This window comes from Bison bison, unplaced genomic scaffold (genome assembly GCF_000754665.1).
Source record: "Bison bison bison isolate TAMUID 2011002044 unplaced genomic scaffold, Bison_UMD1.0 scf7180017864321, whole genome shotgun sequence".
NCBI lineage: Eukaryota > Metazoa > Chordata > Mammalia > Artiodactyla > Bovidae > Bison > Bison bison.
This window is the reverse complement of record NW_011494893.1, coordinates 351,502-371,738: the sequence shown is the minus strand read 5'-3', so window position 1 is coordinate 371,738 and position 20,237 is coordinate 351,502. Positions and strand designations below refer to the sequence as shown.

The 20,237-nt window shown below is 44.7% G+C and overlaps 1 protein-coding gene across 5 annotated transcripts in view; it reads left to right on the top strand.

Moving 5' to 3' along the window:
* Window positions 1-20,237, top strand: part of EXOC2 (exocyst complex component 2) — a 125,470-nt gene that overhangs the window by 27,557 nt on the left and 77,676 nt on the right. For all 5 annotated transcript variants that reach the window (XM_010852998.1, XM_010852994.1, XM_010852995.1 and 2 more), the window contains exons 3-7: window positions 2,148-2,324; window positions 4,754-4,880; window positions 11,924-12,037; window positions 13,397-13,521; window positions 14,928-15,008. In XM_010852998.1, coding sequence (XP_010851300.1) covers window positions 2,148-2,324; window positions 4,754-4,880; window positions 11,924-12,037; window positions 13,397-13,521; window positions 14,928-15,008 — 624 coding nt within the window. The remainder of the gene's footprint in view (window positions 1-2,147; window positions 2,325-4,753; window positions 4,881-11,923; window positions 12,038-13,396; window positions 13,522-14,927; window positions 15,009-20,237) is intronic.

The window sequence follows — 20,237 nt, the reverse complement described above, 5'->3', positions numbered from 1 at the left end:
ACATTTTTCATAATAAAAATTAAGTATCAGGAAAACCAATAAACACTCCCATTTTGAAAAATAATTTTGAGTTAGGATTGCATTTTAAAATATGTAAATGTCATCACATTAAAAACAATAGAAAACTTAATTCTAAGGAACTTTTAAGTGCTGCTGCTGCTGCTGCTAAGTCACTTCAGCATGTCCAGCTCTGCATGAGCCCATAGACGGCAGCCCACCAGGCTCCCCCGTCCCTGGGATTCTCCAGGCAAGAACACTGGAGTAGGTTGCCATTTCCTTCTCCAGTGCATGAAAGTGAAAAGTGAAAGTGAAGTCGTTCAGTCGTGTCTGACTCTTAGCGACCCCATGGACTGCAGCCTTCCAGGCTCCTCCATCCATGGGATTTTCCAGGCAAGAGTACTGGAGTGGGGTGCCATTGCCTTCTCCTTTTAAGTGCTAGCAATAGAAAAACTAAATTTCTTACATGGATAAATAATAATAGATCTTGTAGGAAAATCTCTGAAATTAATTATTTCAATTATTATTCACTTAGTCTTATTTGACTCTGCAACCCCATGGACTGCAGCACACCAGGCTCCCCTGTCCTTCACTGTCTCCCAGAGTTCACTCAAGTTCCTGTCCATCGAGTTGGTGATGCCATCCAACTGTCTCATCCTCTGTCACCTCTTCTCCTGCCCTCAATCTTTCCCAGCATCAGAGTCTTTTCTATGAGTCGACTGTTCACATCAGATGGCCAAAGTATTGGAGCTTCAGCATCAGTACTTCCAGTGAATGAATATTCAGGGTTGAATATATTTCAATAAATTATTATAACATAATTATTTTCAGTAATTATTTCAATATATAAAGTGGAGTTGTTTTTATTTGTTTATGGTTAATATAGCATTCTTACTAAATAGTGCTTTAAGTTGTAACAAAAGATGGCTTGAATCCCTTGCTACATTTTTTTAAACTGAATTTGGCATAAATTGAGGTGTTCCTGGTATCTGATTTTTAAAAAAAATATTACATTTCAAACTTGACTGCTAAGCAGCATCAGAAGTTAAATGATGAGAAGCAAAGGCGCATGTGTTTGCCACACATACACTTTGGTCTCTTTTCTCCCTGAATGTTTACCACTTTGGTGTGTGTGCTGCAGAAAAGTGCATGGGGGGGTGTTGGTGCCCTGCTGGGACCATGTCTTCCCTGTGTATTCACTGCCTCACAGTTCACGTGGGGTGGGCAGAGATGCCAGGCGCCAGCTGAACTTTTGGAGCAGAGTGTAGTGCAGCGAAAGGACCCTAGGAAAACACTGAGGCGGCAGGACCAGCACCGTTGCAGGAGTGACGCAGGCATGAAAAATGCACTGGTGATCCCGTGATGCCTGCGAGCACTTACTGGCTCAGCAGACTCCAGGCTGTGCTTAACGTGAAGTGTGCTTTAGTTCATTCTATAATATTAGGTGTAACTAAACACCAGGAAGAAGGCAGTGGCACCCCACTCCAGCACTCTTGCCTGGAAAATCCCATGGACAGAGGAGCCTGGTGGGCTTCCATCTCTGGGGTTGCATAGAGTCGGACACGACTGAAGCGACTTAGCAGCAGCAGCAGCAAACACCAGGAAAAGTATGTGCAGACTGTTGTTAGGAAAACGGTAAACTTTTTTTAGAGAATGATGTACGCATTTATTAATAATATACTTTAGAACTTTATAGCAATAAGTTAGGCTTCTAAAAATAGCAACAATTTCCTTTCTAATTCCTATGAAGGCAATTTAAGACTCTTATAGTTAAGTAATCTAGAATGCCTAGCCGTTGTTATGGTTATTAGTTCCTTATTCTGTTGATGTTTGAAGAAAATTAAATGTAATCTAAAGGAAGTCTTAAATATTAGAGGAAAAAACAAATTAGCCAGAATTCGGTAGAGACCGTAGTTTATTTGCAGATAATATTGGCTATATTAAAAACTGGGAATAACTAGTGAACCAGGACATGTCGCTTCGTATTTGCTTCAGCTCGTGAAAAACGCCTAGTGACGCTAGCGGCGCTGTCCTCTCGTGGAAATAGCGTTGTTTTCTTCGTTACAGTGTGTGCTTTTACTCTCAGGTCTGTCCTCTCGTGGAAATAGCCGTTGTTTTGGACTCGTTACAGTGTGTGCTGTTACTTTCAGGTCTGACAATTTGTGGGCATAATTGCCTCCTGACAGCAGAGTGGATGTCTGCAAGTAAAATAGTGTGTCGCGTGGGACAGGCCAAGAATGACAAAGGAGACATTATCGTCACGACCAAGTCGGGTGGCAAAGGAACCTCCACAGTGTCTTTCAAGCTGCTCAAACCTGAGAAAATAGGTATCGTCTCCTGTGACTTTTCTCTCAAGAATAAACTGAAATTGGGTTTTGTCTTTTAAAATTGACAATTGGTAAATTAGTATAAAATTTAGTTACTCTCAGATTCAGTTTGTTTCTTTCTCTAGGAATAGGGTATTGGTTAAAATTTGTATTACTTTTGAAAAAGCAGTTTACTGAGCTAACAGTAAACCCTAAGGATGATAATTCTTAGAAGAAAGGTTGTTTTAAGTTCTGTATAAAGTCTGCTCATTTAACATGTCAAAATGCCAGTTTTAGTTTCTTGATCATGAATACAGTAATGGCATTTCTTTCTGTGACACAGATTAGCCAGTGATACCATCTGAATCATGTTTCATTTTTCTTTCCTTCCTGTGTTCCTGGCCTGGACAAGACTGATGGCGGAGGTGTGCCTCTCGTCTCCAGATTAGAAAAGCCCGCTGCTTGTGCACCAGGCAGCTCTGTGTTCCCTCTGTGCACTTGGCTGCACTTCCTGGTCTTGGGCAGAGCTTGGTGCGAGGCAGGACTCTGGATAGTCTGGGGGCAGCCCCCAGCTGTGGCACGGTGGCACCTAACCTGCCTGCCGATGTAGAAGACGCAGGAGGTGCAGGTTCAATCCCCGGTCAGGCTGATCCCAGGATGATCCCTGAGGAGGAAATGGCAACCTTCTCCAGTGTACTTGCCTGGAGTGAACAGAGGAGCCTGGCGGGCTACAGTCCATGCGGTCGCAAAGAGTCAGACACGACGGCTCATACACATAGCCCCCAGCTGTAGGTGGGAGTGGAGTCCCAGGGTCCTACGCCAGAGAGCTGATGAGCTGGAACATTCAGGGACGTGCTTAGCAAAACCCCTTACAGGAAGTAGGAGTAAGTGCTCTATCAACCATCATTTTAATTCTTCTTCTAGCTCTCCATGTGCACAGCATCTCCCCTGCTTTATCTTTTTGGTTTTGTAGTATCTGGCACATGGTCAGCAGATAAATACTTATATAATGTGGAGCTATCACAGGCATAATTAAACCCAGGCCATACTTCTCTCATATAGAAAAGCAAAGAATTTTGTGAGTATTGTTTTCTGTCTTAGAGCATAAAACCTTTTTTTACCATTATATCATTAACATTTTTAATACATAAATGATTTAAAAAATTTTTTAATAAAAATTTGAGGGATTTAAGGGAAAATTCAAAATGTGGTTTACATATAGGTACTTGCTGTACTGTGCTTAGTTGCTCAGTCGTGTCCAAGTCTTTGTGACTCAATGGATGTAGCCCACCAGGGTCCTCTGTCCATGGAATTTTCCAGACAGGAATACTGGAGTTGCCATGCCCTTCTCCAGGGGATCTTCCCAACCCAGGGATTGAACCCAGGTCTGCCACATTGCAGGTGGATTCTTTACTGTCTGAGCCACCAGGGAAGCCCTGTACATAGATATACAAATGTGTATGCAAATATATGTACACATTTTTATATGCACAGTATTCTTATTTTTGCTTAATTTTGTTTAATGTCTTTGAAAACTGAACTGTGAAATTACAAAGTAGGAGCTGGTCTTCAGTTTTCTGGAGGAACCTTTTTGATTTTGTCAAAATATTTTGACAGAATCTAGTACCATCTTGTATCATGTTTATACAGCAGATAAAGAAAACTTATTATCAAGTATTGACTTTATTCTAAAACGCTTTGCCCAGTACTTAGCACGTACAGGCTCAGGAAAGGCTTACAGAACTGCACTTGGGAGTGTCTGGACCTGCACTTCCCTCTGACAGCCTCCTTGCGTCCTGGCACAAGTGTGGTGCTGATTGAAACAGAGGGTTCACAAGGAGTCCTGCCACTGGAGGCTGCCTGGGCCCAGAGCCCTTCCTTTGGGGGCTCAGGCCCCGCCCTGCACTCTGCTTCACCCATCTCCCTGCCTAGCCCTTGGGTCTGAGAGGGGACCCTGGGAAGCATCGTGCCAGGGAGCGTGAAGAAGGGCTCAGTCATGTGAGAGAGGGTGCTGCTTTCAGAGATGACGTTTTGTTTTTCCTGAATGTCTCAGTCATTTCCATCACCCAAGCTGTGCATTCCTTGGAAGGTATTTGACTGATTTCTTTATATAAGGAATTGTTGGATACTTTGTTGATATACCAAATTAACTGTACTGCTTATTATTTGTAAAATAAAATTGTTTTAACAGAACTTTTTCTCAGATGTTAATTTATCTTCTGTATTGAATAATGTACAGTACAATGAAGAGGTGTTATTTTTGCTTTTCTATGGATTTTTAGTGCTTTTAACTAAGAAAGAAATTAAAGCTTTTGTGCCCTCAGATCTTTAAAAAATTACTTTAGTGTGCATTTTGTGTTAGGTCTTAAAACAGTAAAGCAGTAAAGTAAAATTTAGACAGCACCTGGGGACCGTGTATCCTGTTAAGTCTGTGCTCCTTGTTTTGGTAGGCATTTTGGATCAGTCCGCTGTGTGGGTTGATGAGATGAATTACTATGACATGCGCACTGACAGGAATAAAGGGATTCCTCCCTTGTCCCTGCGTCCTGCCAACCCACTTGGCATCGAGATTGAAAAGTGAGTACTGCCTCGCCTCAGCTGCCTTGCTCTCCATGTGCTGAAGAGTTTCATGCATTCAGGCTCCAGAAACATGCGAGGAAGCACAACGGAAGATGCCTCTGTCGTTGGAGTCAGTGTCATTTCTGGAGCTGCTAGAGAGAACGTTCCAATTAAAATGTTGGCAAAACCTACCTACCTCTTTAATTTTTGAGTTTTCATTTTGTGAAGGAAAAAAGTATTTTGAAATTTTTAATAACTAATACTTCTAATGACACCAGAGTTAGTGTGTTGTCTGGAGCTGGTAAGTTTAACTATTTAGATGGTATTTGAGATTAAAATAGAGTTTTCCATGTACTTGATTTTTCAGGAAATATTTGATAGTAATTAGACCCAGTGCAGTCTTGTCATTTTGTTTACGTTCTCTACCTGTAATTCATACTTAATTCAGACTTACTTTCCCAGAATTACGGCAAGTAAATGGTATCTTTCAAAATGTCTTGGACCGGATGCAGAGTTCCCAGCGCTCTCACGTCAGCGCTTTTGTCCTTGCGTCTTCCTGCTGGAGCTCCCCTGCACATCAGTCCTGTCTGATTTGTCCCTCGGCCTTAGCAACTCTGCTGGCGATAGTGCTGCTGAGTGTTGCTTCATAAACACTTCTGCAGGTGACAGAGTAATCTGCTAACCCGTTAGCCGTAGCTTCTCTAGGTTTCTCTAGGAATGGGGAAGGTTGCCACTAACCTCGATGTATTTAGCCTTCAGGCCTCCCCTTGAAGACCACCAGTCGGCCACCAGCAGGCTGCTTTTCCCCTGCTAGGGTCTGTGCTAGCTGAGAGGGAGGGGGCACGTGTGTCTTGGGAGGTTGTCCTGTTTTGAAAAAGGCCTGAGGGTTTTAAAAGGCAGGTTTCAGTGAGCGTGGACTGTTCTGGGCCACAGCTGTGATGCTCTTTGGCCACCACGGGTCATTCTGGAGCTGTTTTAAGGGTTTCAGTGCCTGATAAATTAAGAGTTTAAGGATTAAGAACATCCAGGAAAGAAAGGTAATTGCTGGGTCTTGATTTGAACAGGGTTTCCTGCACAAGGGGACCTTGTGGTTGAGAGTAAATCCTCCAGTGCCTGCTTCAGCGCCCTGGATTCTGCTTCTTTCTAAGGTCCACCACGTGCAGTGTGGAGCAGAAGGGCCCCCTGGGTGGTTCTTCTGAAAAAGATTCGCACAGGAGTATAGGAATACATTGTGACTTTTGTTTGAGCCTTAGACGGAACTATCAAAGTTAGGATTAAATTGGTTATTTCCTGTCGTAAAATGAACTTCCCTTGTGGCTCACTCAGCTGGTTAAGAATCCACCTGCAATATGGGAGGCCTGGGTTTGATCCCTGGGTTGGGAAGATCCCGGGAGGAGGGAAAGGCTGCCCACTCCAGGATTCTGGCCTGGAGAATTCCATGGACTGGATAGTCCATGGGGTCATGAAGAGTCAGACATGGCTGAGCGGCTTTCACGATCATAAAATGATTTCCTTGAGTTTTTGTTTATCTTGTAATCCACCCACAGTTTAATCTCTTTACCTTTTCATTTTTTGATTGTCTTGTCACTGCTGCTGCCACTAACCATGAAGGGGGCTTGAGCTCTCTCTTACTGCCCTCTTCCTTTATTTTTCAGACCTTAAACTTTATTTTGTATTGAGGTATAGCCAATTAACAATGTTGTGGTAATTTCAAGTGAACAGTGAAGGGACTCAGCCGTACATGTACATGTATCTGTTCTCCCCCAAACCCCCTCTCATCCAGTAGCACCCTCTTTCTGAGTAGGTTTCAGGGTAACCCTTATGTGATGGTGGCCAGCCAGAAGGCACTCAAAGTGTGACTCTTTGGAAATGGTTTTCCTTTCTCCTCTGAAGGAGTTAGTTGGGTCCAAGCCCTTCTCTCAATTGGCTCTGGGCCCTCCCTCTGCCTGCAGGGTGACTTGGAGGCTGCAGGCAGGGGCCTGTGGTGGGCGTGTGAGCGGGCGTGTGAGCGGGCGGGGCGGGGGGGGGGGAGCTGGCTGTGTGCTCACAGCATATTAGTCAGTGCTCTGCTGCCCAGGAGAAGAATCTTTTCATGACTTAGGATTTCAGGGTGATAAATTGTATTCAGATCTTAAAATAGTAATATGTACATTCAAGAAGTGCTCAAATGGTGATAAAATTTACTATAATATTTCTTTCAAGCTGTTCCTTGAAAGTTTCAATAATAATTTGCTCAGTCATGGAATGACTAAAGGATAGTTTTAGAAAAGGTAGAAGCTTGACTGTCATACAAATACAAAATGCAGACATGTCCAAGCTTTTATTTAATTCATTAATTAGTGGGGAGCCCAGTGGAGTGTTAAGCCAGCTGAGAGGGAGTTCCAGGGCACAGGCAGAGTGGGCAGTGCGCAGTGCCGGGCGGTGCCATGCCGGCCCCGTCCCTGCCCGGCGGTCTCCCAGGTGCACCCTCACCCGACAGGCCTCTCTGTGCCAGCCCCCTGGTCGCTCTCAGCCCCCACTTCCGCTTCTGTGACACAGAGAGCAGGCGTGCCTGAATGGTGTGGGGGCCCTGGCAGGCCTCCACACGGCGGGAGGACGGCCCGTGTGAAGTCTCTCACAAGTGTTCTCATCAAAAGGAAGAATGAATAGAGATTCCAGAAAGCAAGAAAATGGAAGGTGAAAGTCAGAAAATGTATCGAAACCAAGAGAAGAGAGTAGTTTTGGCCAGAAAAATGCTTTTCAGGTTCCTTCTTAGCTTTTAAAGATACTGTCAGGAAAGCTGCATTTGTTTTATTGAAGTCTGACCTCAAATAGAGAAGCCTCATTTTAGAAAAAGAGGATGGGAAAGGAAGAGCAGATGTTAAAATATGGGTATGGATTTTATTTCCCTGACTCACTTCATATTTTTTAGATAAAAGCTTTGGTCCCTGTAGAGAATGGTGTTGCACTCAGGTTAGAAGCCCTGGGAGCATTTCCTCTTACTGTCTCTTTTATTTCTGTTTATTAATGCCATTTGGGGCTTCTTTTATAATTAGAAGATGGGAGACAACCTATTTTTAATTTTTTAAAAAATGTCATCAGAGAAGGAATAACAGGATTTACTTACTTACTTGTTGAAATTTATCAATTGAGAAGGTTTGAAGAATTAGAACTACTTGTTGTAAAGTGCTGTGGTCCTGATTTATTCCCAAACTGCAGTGCTGAGGTCGCCTGTGGGAGAAGAGTCGGCTCCTGTCTGTGACAGTGTGAATGTTTATGGAGTTTCTTGTCCCACAGTCACACGCGCAGGATGGAGTCCGGCCTCTGAGTGTGAGCCCCAGTGAGAGGCAGCAGGGGGCGCTTCTCCCTGTATGCGCGTCAGAGTGCTGCTGTCTTTCTGCCCACAGGCCTTGCAGTTGGCTTTTTTGGGCCTCCTTCGGCTGCAAAAGGCCTTCATGGTTCTAGGCTTTTAACTGATGTTTTGCACACGCAGTGCCTTGAAACTTATAAAAATGTTACTAATTACTTGGAAAAAAATAACTTCACTTTGAACTGAGACCAAGATTTGCTCGTAAAAAGTCTGTATTTCTAATTTATTATACTGATTGTCACAAATGGGCATTTTTTACACTGCTTAAATTATGATGGAGACAAACCATTTAAACTGAAAAAGAAGATAAAAACAGGTTCATATTAATAAGTAAAAGCCTTCCCTAGGTTTTATTTCTTAAAAGTCCTCTCTATCTAGTAGGAGAGTATTTGTAAGTGAAACTTTTGGAGGTGGTACATATGTGGATGAAGCACAAGCTGGAATCAAGATTGCCGGGAGAAATACCAATAACCTCAGATATGCAGATGACAGCACCCTTATGGCAGAAAGCGAAGAAGAACTAAAGAGCCTCTTGATGGAAGTCAAAGAGGAGAGTGAAAAAGTTGGCTTAAAGTTCAACATTCAGAAAACGAAGATCTTGGCATCCAGTCCCATCACTTCATGGCAAATAGATGGGGAAACAATGGAAACAGTGGCTGACTTTATTTTTCTGGGCTCCAAAATCACTGAAGATGGTGACTGTAGCCATGAAATTAAAAGATGCTTACTCCTTGGAAGAAAAGCTATAACCAACCTAGACAGCATATTTAAAAGCAGAGACATTATTTTGCCAGCAAAGGTCCGTCTAGTGAAAGCTATGGTTTTTCCAGTAGTCATATATGGTATGAGAATTGGACTATGAAGAAAGCTGAGCACTGAAGAATTGATGCTTTTGAACTGTGATGACTCTCGAGAGTCCCTTGGACTGCAAGAAGATCCAGCCAGTCCATCCTAAAGGAAATGAGTCCTGAATATTCATTGGAAGGACTGATGCTGAAGCTGAAACTCCAATACTTTGGCCACCTGATGTGGAGAGCTGATTCACTGGAAAAGACCCGGATGCTGGGAAAGATTGAGGGCAGGAAGAGAAGGGGACGACAGAGGATGAGATGGTTGGATGGCATCACCAACTCAATGGACATGAGTCTGGGTAGACTCCGAGAGTTGGTATGGACAGGGAGGCCTGGTGTGCTGCAGTCCGTGGGGTCATGAAGAGTTGGACATGACTGAGTGACTAGGTAGACTGACGTATATGGGAGTGAGGGCATTACAGTGGGGCTTCTCCCCCGACGCCATACCCCGTTATTGTATGATCCACCGTGTGTTAGGAGTTACTACCTGGGAAGAGGGGTCTCGAGCAGTGCGTTGATGCCCCACTGGCTTCTGGGTTGTGTCCACAGAGGCTTTATAAGCTGCGCAGTCTGGTGTGTTCCACACCAGGCTGCCTTCCAGTAACGAGAAAAGGTGACCCGTTTTCCTGCTCCAGTTAGAAAACAAGGAGAGGTGACAAAGTAGTTCTTAGTGAGAGTGTGGAAGGGAAGCGCCTTGCGGACGGTTACCTTTTAGAAGTCTTTAAGAACAGACTTGTGGACTGTGGTGCAGTGCCTGCGTCCAGAAACTGAGAGGCCAAAAAAGGGGAAAAGCACACAGCCCTGAACAGGCTGATGACATTTAACGCGCAGAGCAGCACGGGCGCTGGAGTAGCAGCTGTGCAGACCACGCGCTCCCCCACTCCCTCCTGCCTTTCTGCCTGCGGTAGGGAGCTGGAGCGCACGGGCTGGGCTCAACCGTGCAGCTCTCTGCGGGGGCAGGGAACTTTTCTCAGGAGGACTTTTGTTCTGCTGACTGGAGGTCATCAGGTCAGTTTCCTCTTTGAAAGTGAATGCTGCCGAGTTGAGGACATTCCTGTAGTTCTGCACCTGCCCACTGTACCTGGGTCCTCATGGCTAAACCCTTCGGAAGGTGTAATCTGAGTTCACACTGCCATCTAATGGGGAGCGTGCACCGTGGGGGCACGAAGGTTGTCAGCTACTGAAACTGTTGGTTCCTTAGTGAAATCACTTCACGTGTTACACATTAGACTCTGTGTTGCTTGCACTATCTGGTTAGTGAGTTCGAAGTGTGGATTTAGTCACTTAGAATATGCCTTGCTGTTAATCTATGACTTCACTTAGACGGTCAGACCTTAAGACCCAGTTACTCTGGACAGAGGGTTAAGTCTCCAGACTTCATGCTCCTTTGACACGGTGTTTCTGCTCTTCCTCATGCTGTGACTAAGACCATTAGCAGTTCTCTGCATTCTGAATCTCTCCCTCACTTTCTGTTTTTCTAGACTTACAGCTATGTATGTAGACATTTTTCATAAGCGTCTCCGGTTCTTTATTTGACAACACAAGTACTGGGGCTGTTTCTTTGACTGTAAAATGGGATTATATAACTCATCATGTTGTTAGGAGAATCAGATAAAATGGTTCTTAATGAAAGACTCTATTAAATATAGAGAACCAAGTATAAAGAATAAAGGTAACAGAGTAACGTTTTTGAGCATTTATTAAGTGTCAAAAACTGTTAAGCCTTCCACATGCATTATCTACTTTAATCCTCAGCATTTTCTTAAGAGGAAGATATGCTCTTATTATCCTCATGAATAAATGGAGCCTTGCTACTGCTACTGCTGCTAAGTCACTTCAGTCGTGTCCGACTCTGTGCGACCCCATAGACGGCAGCCCACCAGGCTCCCTCGTCCCTGGGATTCTCCAGGCAAGAACACTGGAGTGGGCTGCCATTTCCTTCTCCAAAAATGGAGCCTTAGGGAGGTAAAATAATTTCCTCAAGGTTATTCAGAAACTCTGTAAACCTGTGCATGCTGCCCGAGCTGCCTCTGCGTCTGTGGGTGCTCCCCACAGGGCGTCGCTGCTTCCAGTGGTATCACTCATTGTCAGCTTTCTAGGTGTTTGTGTCACAGATCTTATTTTGGGGTAGATTCAGGGTGCCTTCAGCTGTAAGTAATAGAAAACAAAAATTCATCGTGGTGTAAGCAAGGAAGATATTTATTTCTCATAATATACGAAGTCCAGAGATGGTGGGTTCCACGATTGGTTGAGTCAGGACCCAGAAGTGTCACTGAGCCGCGAGGAGCCTGGCTCTGCCATCCTCCGCCCGGGGTGGCACATATTTCTTCCTAGCTGCAGAGGGGCTGCAGATAAGGGACTGTCCATCAGCATCAGCTTTCCTTGAACTTGATCTAGACGTGTGCATAGAAGCGTGAGTGCTGTATAGATCTGCCTGGGTCAGCAACTGTCGTCAGCATCAGTGTGTCTTAAGCTAGCTCTCACATAGGTCTTTAACAGTGTTTTAACAGGTTGATTTTACTGTTTTTAATGTCAGTGTACCCAAATTTTGTCTATCGGATAGGAAATGATTTCATATTTGGACAGATTTCATGAAGTATCAACTCAGCCTCTTTAAGTTTTATATTCTTTTACTGATATAATTTCTGCATTATAACTAATTTTCTATCATATATATACAAAGTTTATACATACAGCTGAAGTTTATATGGCGTAGGAAGTATATTTTTCACGTGTACAGACTTAGACTCCGTAATGTCGCGTGCATCATTGTAATGATTTGTGTCCATGTCTATTGCTGTTGGTTACGTCTTTGTAGTAATAGCACTCTAAACACATCTTAAGCCTTTTTCCTCCCTCAGAGGTAAATTTCCCCAGAAGGACTTAGAAATGCTGTTCCCTGGAATGAGTGCTGACTTTACAAGTGAGAACTTTTCCGCTGCCTGGTACCTAATTGAGAACCACTCCAACACGAGGTGAGGGCGCGGGCAGTGCCGTGTGGCTTCTTGGGGTGCAGCGCATCAGGCGTGGAGGCGTGGGGTTAGCAGCCCTCTTGACCCTGGGTGCTTGTGAACACATCAGAGTATCTGGTCCTTATTTATAAAACGGGATCATTGATTCCAGGAGCCCTATTTCCTTCTACCCTGATGTTTCTGTATGTTTCGTTGTTTGGGCCACCTGGTAAAACTTGGGTCTTAGCTGTTGTCCTGTGTCTGCATGTGACCCCTCCCTGCTCAGGTAACAGAGTTCTCAAGTACTGGTCTAAAACAAGGAAGACACCTCCTTCCTGACCAGAGAGCAAAGGAAGATGAGTTGTTTAACATTTTTCAAAGACTTGACTTAAAATCAGCAAAAAGTACACACGGGCCACGCACCCGGGTACAGTGCCCCTCTGTTCCTGCTGCTTGAGAGTCTGCCTGCCCTCTGGGCGACAGCAGGCCTGTGGCTCGCATGCAGGGCTAGCTAGAACACTCTCCTATAGTAGAAATGTTTGACTAAATGGCTTATTGCTTAAAATGTATATCCTTGAAACACCCCAACTTGTTAAAATACACTTTAGAAGAAATTCTTCCTTCACCTATTGGGATCAAAACCATCAAAGAAAACAAGAAAAGTTGGTATATACTTGGAGTAAATTTGGCCTGGTAAATTTTTAGAGCAAATGTCTGAAGTCTTTCTTTGGGGAAGATGGTTCTGATTTCACATTATAGATGTGCTTTTCTGTTACCCTAAGTCAGGATTGATCTCTCGTCTCTGTGTAGTACCATCTTGGCACTCAAGAATATAGTCAACAATTTACAGCCAGATTTTCTTAGCTTTAGTGGAAATAAAACTTGTGAAATACAGAGACCAGCTGATTTTTCTCTGCTTGAGTTATAAAGATGAAGTAGTATGGTCTGTTCACTTAATGTGAATTTTGAGCTGACCCCCGTGATTCCTGTGAAATCACCATTAATGGTGGGGCCTGGCTGTGACGTGCACAGAGTGGACGTCCGGGGGGTCCTGCCACCCAGCCCTGTGTGGTCCAGGCCTCTGCATCTGGGAGATGCTCTTCAGAACTCCTTACCTGGCAAATGCTGTGTTGATTTGGGTCAAGTGTAAGCATATCTACGTGTATAGTTACTTCTCAGGGGTCCGACGCATGAGGCTGTACAAAGCTGTTGTACAGCTGCTGTGACTTTGGTGTTTGTAATGTGTAAAGGGTTAGACCTGGGTAAGAATTTGAAAGCGTGGTCTCATCTGATTACATACTGTATTAGTCCGTCTTTCCAGCGTAGCTTCAGTATTTTACAACTAACACATTGTCTTCTCGTGGCTTCTTCGTTTCACTTCAGTTTTGAACAACTCAAAATGGCGATCACCCACCTGAAGAGACAGGCTAACAAGAAGAGTGAGGGCAGCCTGGCGTACGTGAAAGGGGGGCTCAGTACTTTCTTTGAGGCACAGGACGCCCTCTCAGGTAGGTAACCCTCGGGCGTCTGCTGGGGCTTCCCTGTTGACTCCAGTCCTGAGCTTGCAGAGGGCTAGCAGGCTGTGGTCCTGGGGCTGTGTGCACAGCTGTTAAGTGGAGAGAATCTCCTCTTTGTGACTGAATGCTTTTCCCATGCATATAGTTCTGTGTTCCCAATTTATGGACGTGAAAGCAGGCTGAGGGGTTTGGGTCACCTGCCCATGAGGTGTGGGTCGGATGGAGTGAAGCTTGTGTCCTGGGATTGCGCTGCCTTGGCTCAAATTTTGGGTCTGGCTGTATGACCTGGTCAACTTATTTAATTTCACTGAGCCATGGTTTCCCCATCTGTGAAATAGAAGTAATGTTAGAACCTCGTCACTGGCTTCTTATTGGATGCACATCGTGTGTTAGAAACTTATTACGGTGCTCTGCTTAAGGTCATGTCTCAGTAATGTTTATCTTGCTATTTTTTATTACTTTAACTGTGTCACAGTTTTGAATTTCAAATTGTATTTTGGAGATTTACTTTGAAAATTTTCCTAATGATTCACTTGAAGAAACCTGATTTGCTTTTAAAACTTCCTCTCATCAGTAGGTAAAAGTTTTTACATATAAATTAATGATTTTCTGATAATTTATCGGAATCATTCAGACATATATAAATACTAGCAAAAAAACTCTAATGTAATTTGCCCATCCACAAATTGACGTGTTGGTAGATGTTGCTAGATATTTCTTGAGACCCTCCAGGGAAATATAGACGAGTAGAACATGAATAATATGTATTTTGCCATGTTATGTCCCACGGCTGAAATTAAATATTTTGAGGTTGATATATATCAAATAGTCACATTTCTATTTTGTAGATGGTGAAACTGATAAGAATGACTTTCCTGTGGCCAAATACCAAACGTATTAGTAATTTAAGCCTTATTTTTCTTTTTTTTAATTCAGTCATCTTTAGTACTCGGCCTTCATGATCAGATGACTAAGTACATGTATTATGTACTATTTTAATAGCATTAAAGTACCGTGACTTCCCTGGTGGCTCAGAGGTTAAAACGTCTGCCTGCAATGCGGGAGACCTGGGTTCGATCCCTGGGTTGGGAAGATCCCTGGAGAAGGAAATGGCAACCCACTCCAGTATTCTTGCCTAGAGAATCCCATGGATGGAGGAGCCTGGTGGGCAACAGTCCACGGGGTCGCAAAGAGTCGGACACGACTGAGCGACTTCACTTTCACTTTCACCGTGACTTAGACTGGTGTCTGCTGGTTACTTTGCAGAGTTTTTGTGTGTTTGTGCTTCTTTCTAGCAGTGAAAATAGAACCAGAGCTGTTTAAAAATGTCTTTTTTGATGTAATATTTTGCCACCCATTAAAATAGCCTACATTTTAACTTGGTTCTTTTTTTCTAGCTATCCATCAAAAACTAGAAGCGGATGGAACGGAAAAAGTAGAAGGATCCATGACGCAGAAATTGGAGAATGTCCTGAACAGTGAGTTTTGTCTACTACCCAGACTTATGTATGGGCTTTATAGCAAGCTTTGATAGAGTTCCTGGACCTGGTTTCACAGAACAAGGCAGTTAAGTTGTATTTTGGTATTTATTTCTAAATAGCAGTGATTTAATGAGCATAGAGAATAAAAATATTGAAAATGAATGTTCTCTTTCTGTTTGCATTTTATTTATGAGAAATCATCATTTGAGAGCAAACCAGTATGCTTCTTAAAAAGTAAAATTTGCTACCATAAAGGAGGCCAGTGCGTAAATGACATCATCAAAGGAAAAAAATTGCTGTGGCTGTAGCCAGGATCATCATTGACCAAGAACATAGAATAGCGTCCTCAAGCATCTGCCAGTGGTAACACAGTGATAACATCAGCTGTTGGAAGTCAGATACCGAGCTGTCTATTTGTTTATGCCATGCCTTTTTCCAAAACAAATTTAAGACAGCTGCATTCTTGAGTGTTTCTAACTCTGAGACATTTTGTAAGAATTGTAGGCCAAGAGAAACTGATACATGGAATTCAAGGCTCTTTCCACCTCCCCTTCTTTCTGCTGACATATGAACTTCCAGCTACTTACCCTATAGATTTAGAAGAAACTCAGCAGATAAATCAGTCCCTGTTATAATATTAGTGGCTTGAAAGTAAACTGTTGTCTTCACGAATATAGTGAAACACTTGACAAGGAGCAGTGATGTCCAGGGGACTTTCCTGGTCGTCGAGTGTAAGCGTGTAGAGCATACAACTTCACCAGGAAGTAGAGTCGAGAATAACTAAAATATTGAAGACCCCCAGCGTCGGCCCTTTAGTGATTATATAATGTAGGACTGTGATAACAAGTCAGTTTTGCACTTCTATCTTAATTTAGTTCCATCAGCAGAAGTTTCTGGGCTTTTTTGTAATAATCTGTTCATAAACTTTGGGATCTCTGATAATAAGTGTTTTCTAGAAAGAAGTTTTAATTTGATATAGGCTTTCCTTGGTAGTAGAATTTGAGTACTTCGATTTCATCTCAAAATTTATGAGTTTTACAACACTTTAAATATTTTTCTCTCTGTTTTTTTGTATTACTATCATTTTGCCTTGAGATTTTACCTCATTTCTTTTTCTTGTCTGAGTATCCAGTCACCAGCTTTGTTCAAATGAATATAGTCTGAATTCAGCCCAAATAAGCATTTACTAAAGCTGTTTCTGTATTAACAAAGTCAGACATTTTAAAGGGTTGGAAGGCTGTTTTCTACTTGGGGATGCTATTTTCCCTGGGGAAATTGCCATCAAACCATGATATCTGTTTAAAAAAAAAAATGATAGTAACTTTGAAAAGGTGATTTGTGAGAACAAGCTGGCTTAGTAAGTATCTCAATTTATCAGTAGAAGAAAATGGATATTTGTTAATGTTGGAAAAAATTAAGATCTGTTTCATGGTGAGGCCCAATGTAGTGTATAACTTTTTTCTTTTCAGTAGTTTAGATAATTCTCCCTTGAGACTTGTGGTAGTAAAATTTGTAAGGGAAATTGTTTTACTTTTATTCCTTTATAAGCACAAACTTTTTCTAGAAATGTGTCCTTTTAAATTTCTGCTGAAAGTTTGCTCTTTTTTGAGTAAACTGGCTTAACATGAATGTCACTTCTTTGAGAAATCCTTTGAGATTCAGGACTTTCTGGGATAAACATTTTTTGTAGAATATATTCCTTTGTAACAGTCCCTTTTTCCTAGAAATATTTTTCTGTCAGCTGTATGTTGATGTTTGCTATTGTAGGATAAGTTTGTAGTTCAGGTGAGCTTGGCCAACTTTGGTACGGCTGATGGTGTCCAGTGTCATGCTGGGTCATGTGACTGGGGGCATGTGACTGCCGCCCTCAAGCAGGTCCCTGCCCAGAAAGTGGGACCTGATCACTGCTCTTGAGGAGCTGTGCAGAGATTATACAGAAGTGTGGGCACAGTCTGGGGCGTGATCACATGCTAACTTACATGTGCTTTTCCTGAGTTATTTTAAATGAAACTTCTTAAGATTTGGGAAATCCTTTTCACTTTAAGTTTCTGAAGGGTGACATTGGCCATAAGAAATTTAGTCCATTTTGTTCAGAATTTACCAGTTTTGAAACCTTTCATTGAAATGCTTGAAAACAGGTTCTCACTGATACATTTCTCATATTTGCTTTGGTATTTAATAATTCCTTCTTAATTTCAAAGCAGTGATGCAGTAATGACTGTTGATGTCTATAGATTCACATTCCTCTGTGTGTGTGGCCTGTTGCAGGAGTGTACAGCCACACAGTCCGGTACCACTTCTGTGTACAGTGATGACTGTTGATTTCTGTGGAGTCCGCACTCCTCTCTGTGTCTGTTGTCTGCTCCAGGAGTGTACAGCCACACAGCCCGGTACCACTTCTGTGTACAGTGAAGACTGTTGATTTCTTTGGAGTCCGCGTTCCTCTCTGTGTCTGTTGTCTGCTCCAGGAGTGTACAGCCACACAGCCCGGTACCACTTCTGTGTACAGTGATGACTGTTGATTTCTGTGGAGTCCGCGTTCCTCTCTGTGCCTGTTGTCTGCTCCAGGAGTGCACAGCCACACAGTCCGGTACCACTTCTGTGTACAGTGATGACTGTTGATTTCTGTGGAGTCCGCGTTCCTCTCTGTGCCTGTTGTCTGCTCCAGGAGTGTACAGCCACACAGCCCGGTACCACTTCTGTGTACAGTGATGACTGTTGATTTCTGTGGAGTCCGCACTCCTCTCTGTGCCTGTTGTCTGCTCCAGGAGTGCACAGCCAGCAGCTTCTGTGGCAGCGGAGGTGTAGCTGTCGAGCACTTAAATCATGGCTAGTGTCACTGAGGGATGTAGTTTTTAATTTTAATTTCATCTGAAGTAGCCCAATGTGCCTGATGCTGCGGGTTAGATAGCGCCGGTTGCAGGGAGGGATGGTGTGGCCCAGGCGTCGTGGTCGCAGCTGTGACCAGACCTCGCAGGCGCTGCTGTGACCAGCCCGGCCAGGCGCTGCTTCCGCACCCTACAGGTGCTGAGCCTTGCGGTTACTCTGGGAAGCTTGTTCTGTTATCTTCATTTTATTGATGAAAAAGCTGAGGCTCAGAAAGACGACATGCATTCCCTGAGTCACTTGCGTAGTGAGTGGCATTTGGGCCTGGAGATCTGGCTCCAAGTCTGTGCTGTAAACTGCAGACAGGCTCTGCTGGGTTGGAGCTCGTGGCTGTCAGCGCCCAGCATTCTCACCGCGTTGCGTCAGTGCTCGCTTGGTTTCTCGCTGTCCACCCACCCATCGCTCACCAGTCACGGATGCCCATCTGCCCTCGTGGTAGAGTCATGCTCAGACGCAGAGTGTGCCTGTGTGTGGCCTCCGCATCTCCCAGAGAGACACTCGCAGGAGGTCGTGGTCCGCAGAGATGACCGTGAACCAGCACAGGGGAAGCGGGGTTCAGAGCCCATCAGCTGGGGTGTAGACAGGCACCAGTGGGGCGCTGTCACCATGTGGGAGCCCCAAGGAGCTCGGTGAGGGTGCGCATCCCCACAGAAACCAGGAGGGTATGATGAGGGACTCACCTGGGATGCTTGGGACACGGTGGACAGGTGTGGACACGAGGGTGATTGTCGGAGCGCAGAAAGGATGCCTGATACATGCTGCAGATTTTATGACGAGAAGAGAAGGCAGGCTGTCTTGATAATGTTGTTTACAAAGAAATTAAGCACTTGAATTTTCAGTGTTTCTAATATTTTATATTAATAGTGTACTAAATAAAAATTAGTTTTACTGTTTTTTCTTTTTTTTTCGTTTCTAACCAACAGCAAGTTTTTAACATTTCAGCAAAAATTTTTAGAAGTCACAGAATAAGCGTCATCTTCCACTTGGTTGTTAGGATTGTTTGCTTGGCTCAGCTGCCCGATCCCTGATGCAGTCCTGCACGCGGCCCTGCGCTGCCCTGCCCTCTGTGGGCCCACGTGCGTCCCCAGTCAGGGGAGCCACTGTGGTTCAGTAAGCAGGAAATGAGGGGTAAGATTGCAGGTCGAGGGGTCTGCTTGTGAGGAGCTTTCCATGCAATGTCGTGGAGTTTGTCTATTCTGAGGCTACTGGTGAGCCCCGGAAGGATTTTAAATAAAGCAGTCACACGGTGAACTTAAACATTCTGCCATTTGTTGAGAATGGACTGGAAGGAAGCTGGGTAGAAACAGAAGAGGAGCCAGGGAGATGCGTGAGTGGGGGCGTGAGGCTGGTGGGGGCTCAGCCTCAGGCGGGCTGGAGACGAGCGCTGGGTGACTCGGAGAGCCACCTTGTCAGCTGGTGTCACCCTGTGAAGTCTGCCTGTCTGTCCATTTCTGGAGTTTGTTAGGAGAAACAAGACACATGGCAGGTTGCTCAGTCTCTTTGTGTCGGAGTTTTGCCATGAGTTTAACTGTATGTTGAAAAGTTTGCCTTAACTTTGGTTAGTTTTCCTGTTCCGGGGGTGAATAGCGTGATGGGTCGGGGAAGCCCTAGCTCCCCAGGCAGAGACGCGGGTCGCCATTGCCTGGGCTGTGCTCTGTGCCCGGTGCCAGTGCCCTGAGCAGGGCCACAGAGAGCTTGAGTCTGCTTTGATAGTCTTGAGGTGGCCAGGCACCTCAGAGTCACATGGTGTTTTCTGCGGGTGACAGTTGCTGGTGCAGGCTTAGGCTTTCCCATCATTGAGGGCCTAAGATCCGGGGGCAGTGCTGCAGTGACCCGTCTCCCCATCTTTTCCTCCTGCTCTGTTGAGAAGCAGTTGACACGGATATTGTGTAAGTTCAAAGCGCACAACGTGATGGCTGGATGACCATGTGTGATGCCATGTGTCACCCCCCGGTACTGCCGCCATGTGCAGTGCCGCATGTGATCTGTGGTGGGAGGGCGTGAGATTTTCTGCAGTGGAAGTGTTGTTTTCCCTACCTGGCTGCCGTGCAGTGGCGTTAGCTCTGTTCCTGAGGCTGCCCATCCACCCCCCCCCCGGCCCCAGGCCGCCTGCCTCCAGGAGCCGGAGCCATGCAGTGTCCGCCTCTGGCTGCCTGCACTTGGAGCCCTCCAGGCCCGTGCCTGTCACCCTGTCTTAGGCCGAGGGACATGTCACTGCCCTGCCAGCCCAGCTGAGGCCTCTGTGCTTGCTGTCCATGCTGGGGGTGTCCGTCCCCGAGAGCAGGACACACTGTCCCTGCGAGGGGGAGGGACGGCCTTCAGTCCGGGGGGGCCTGGGGC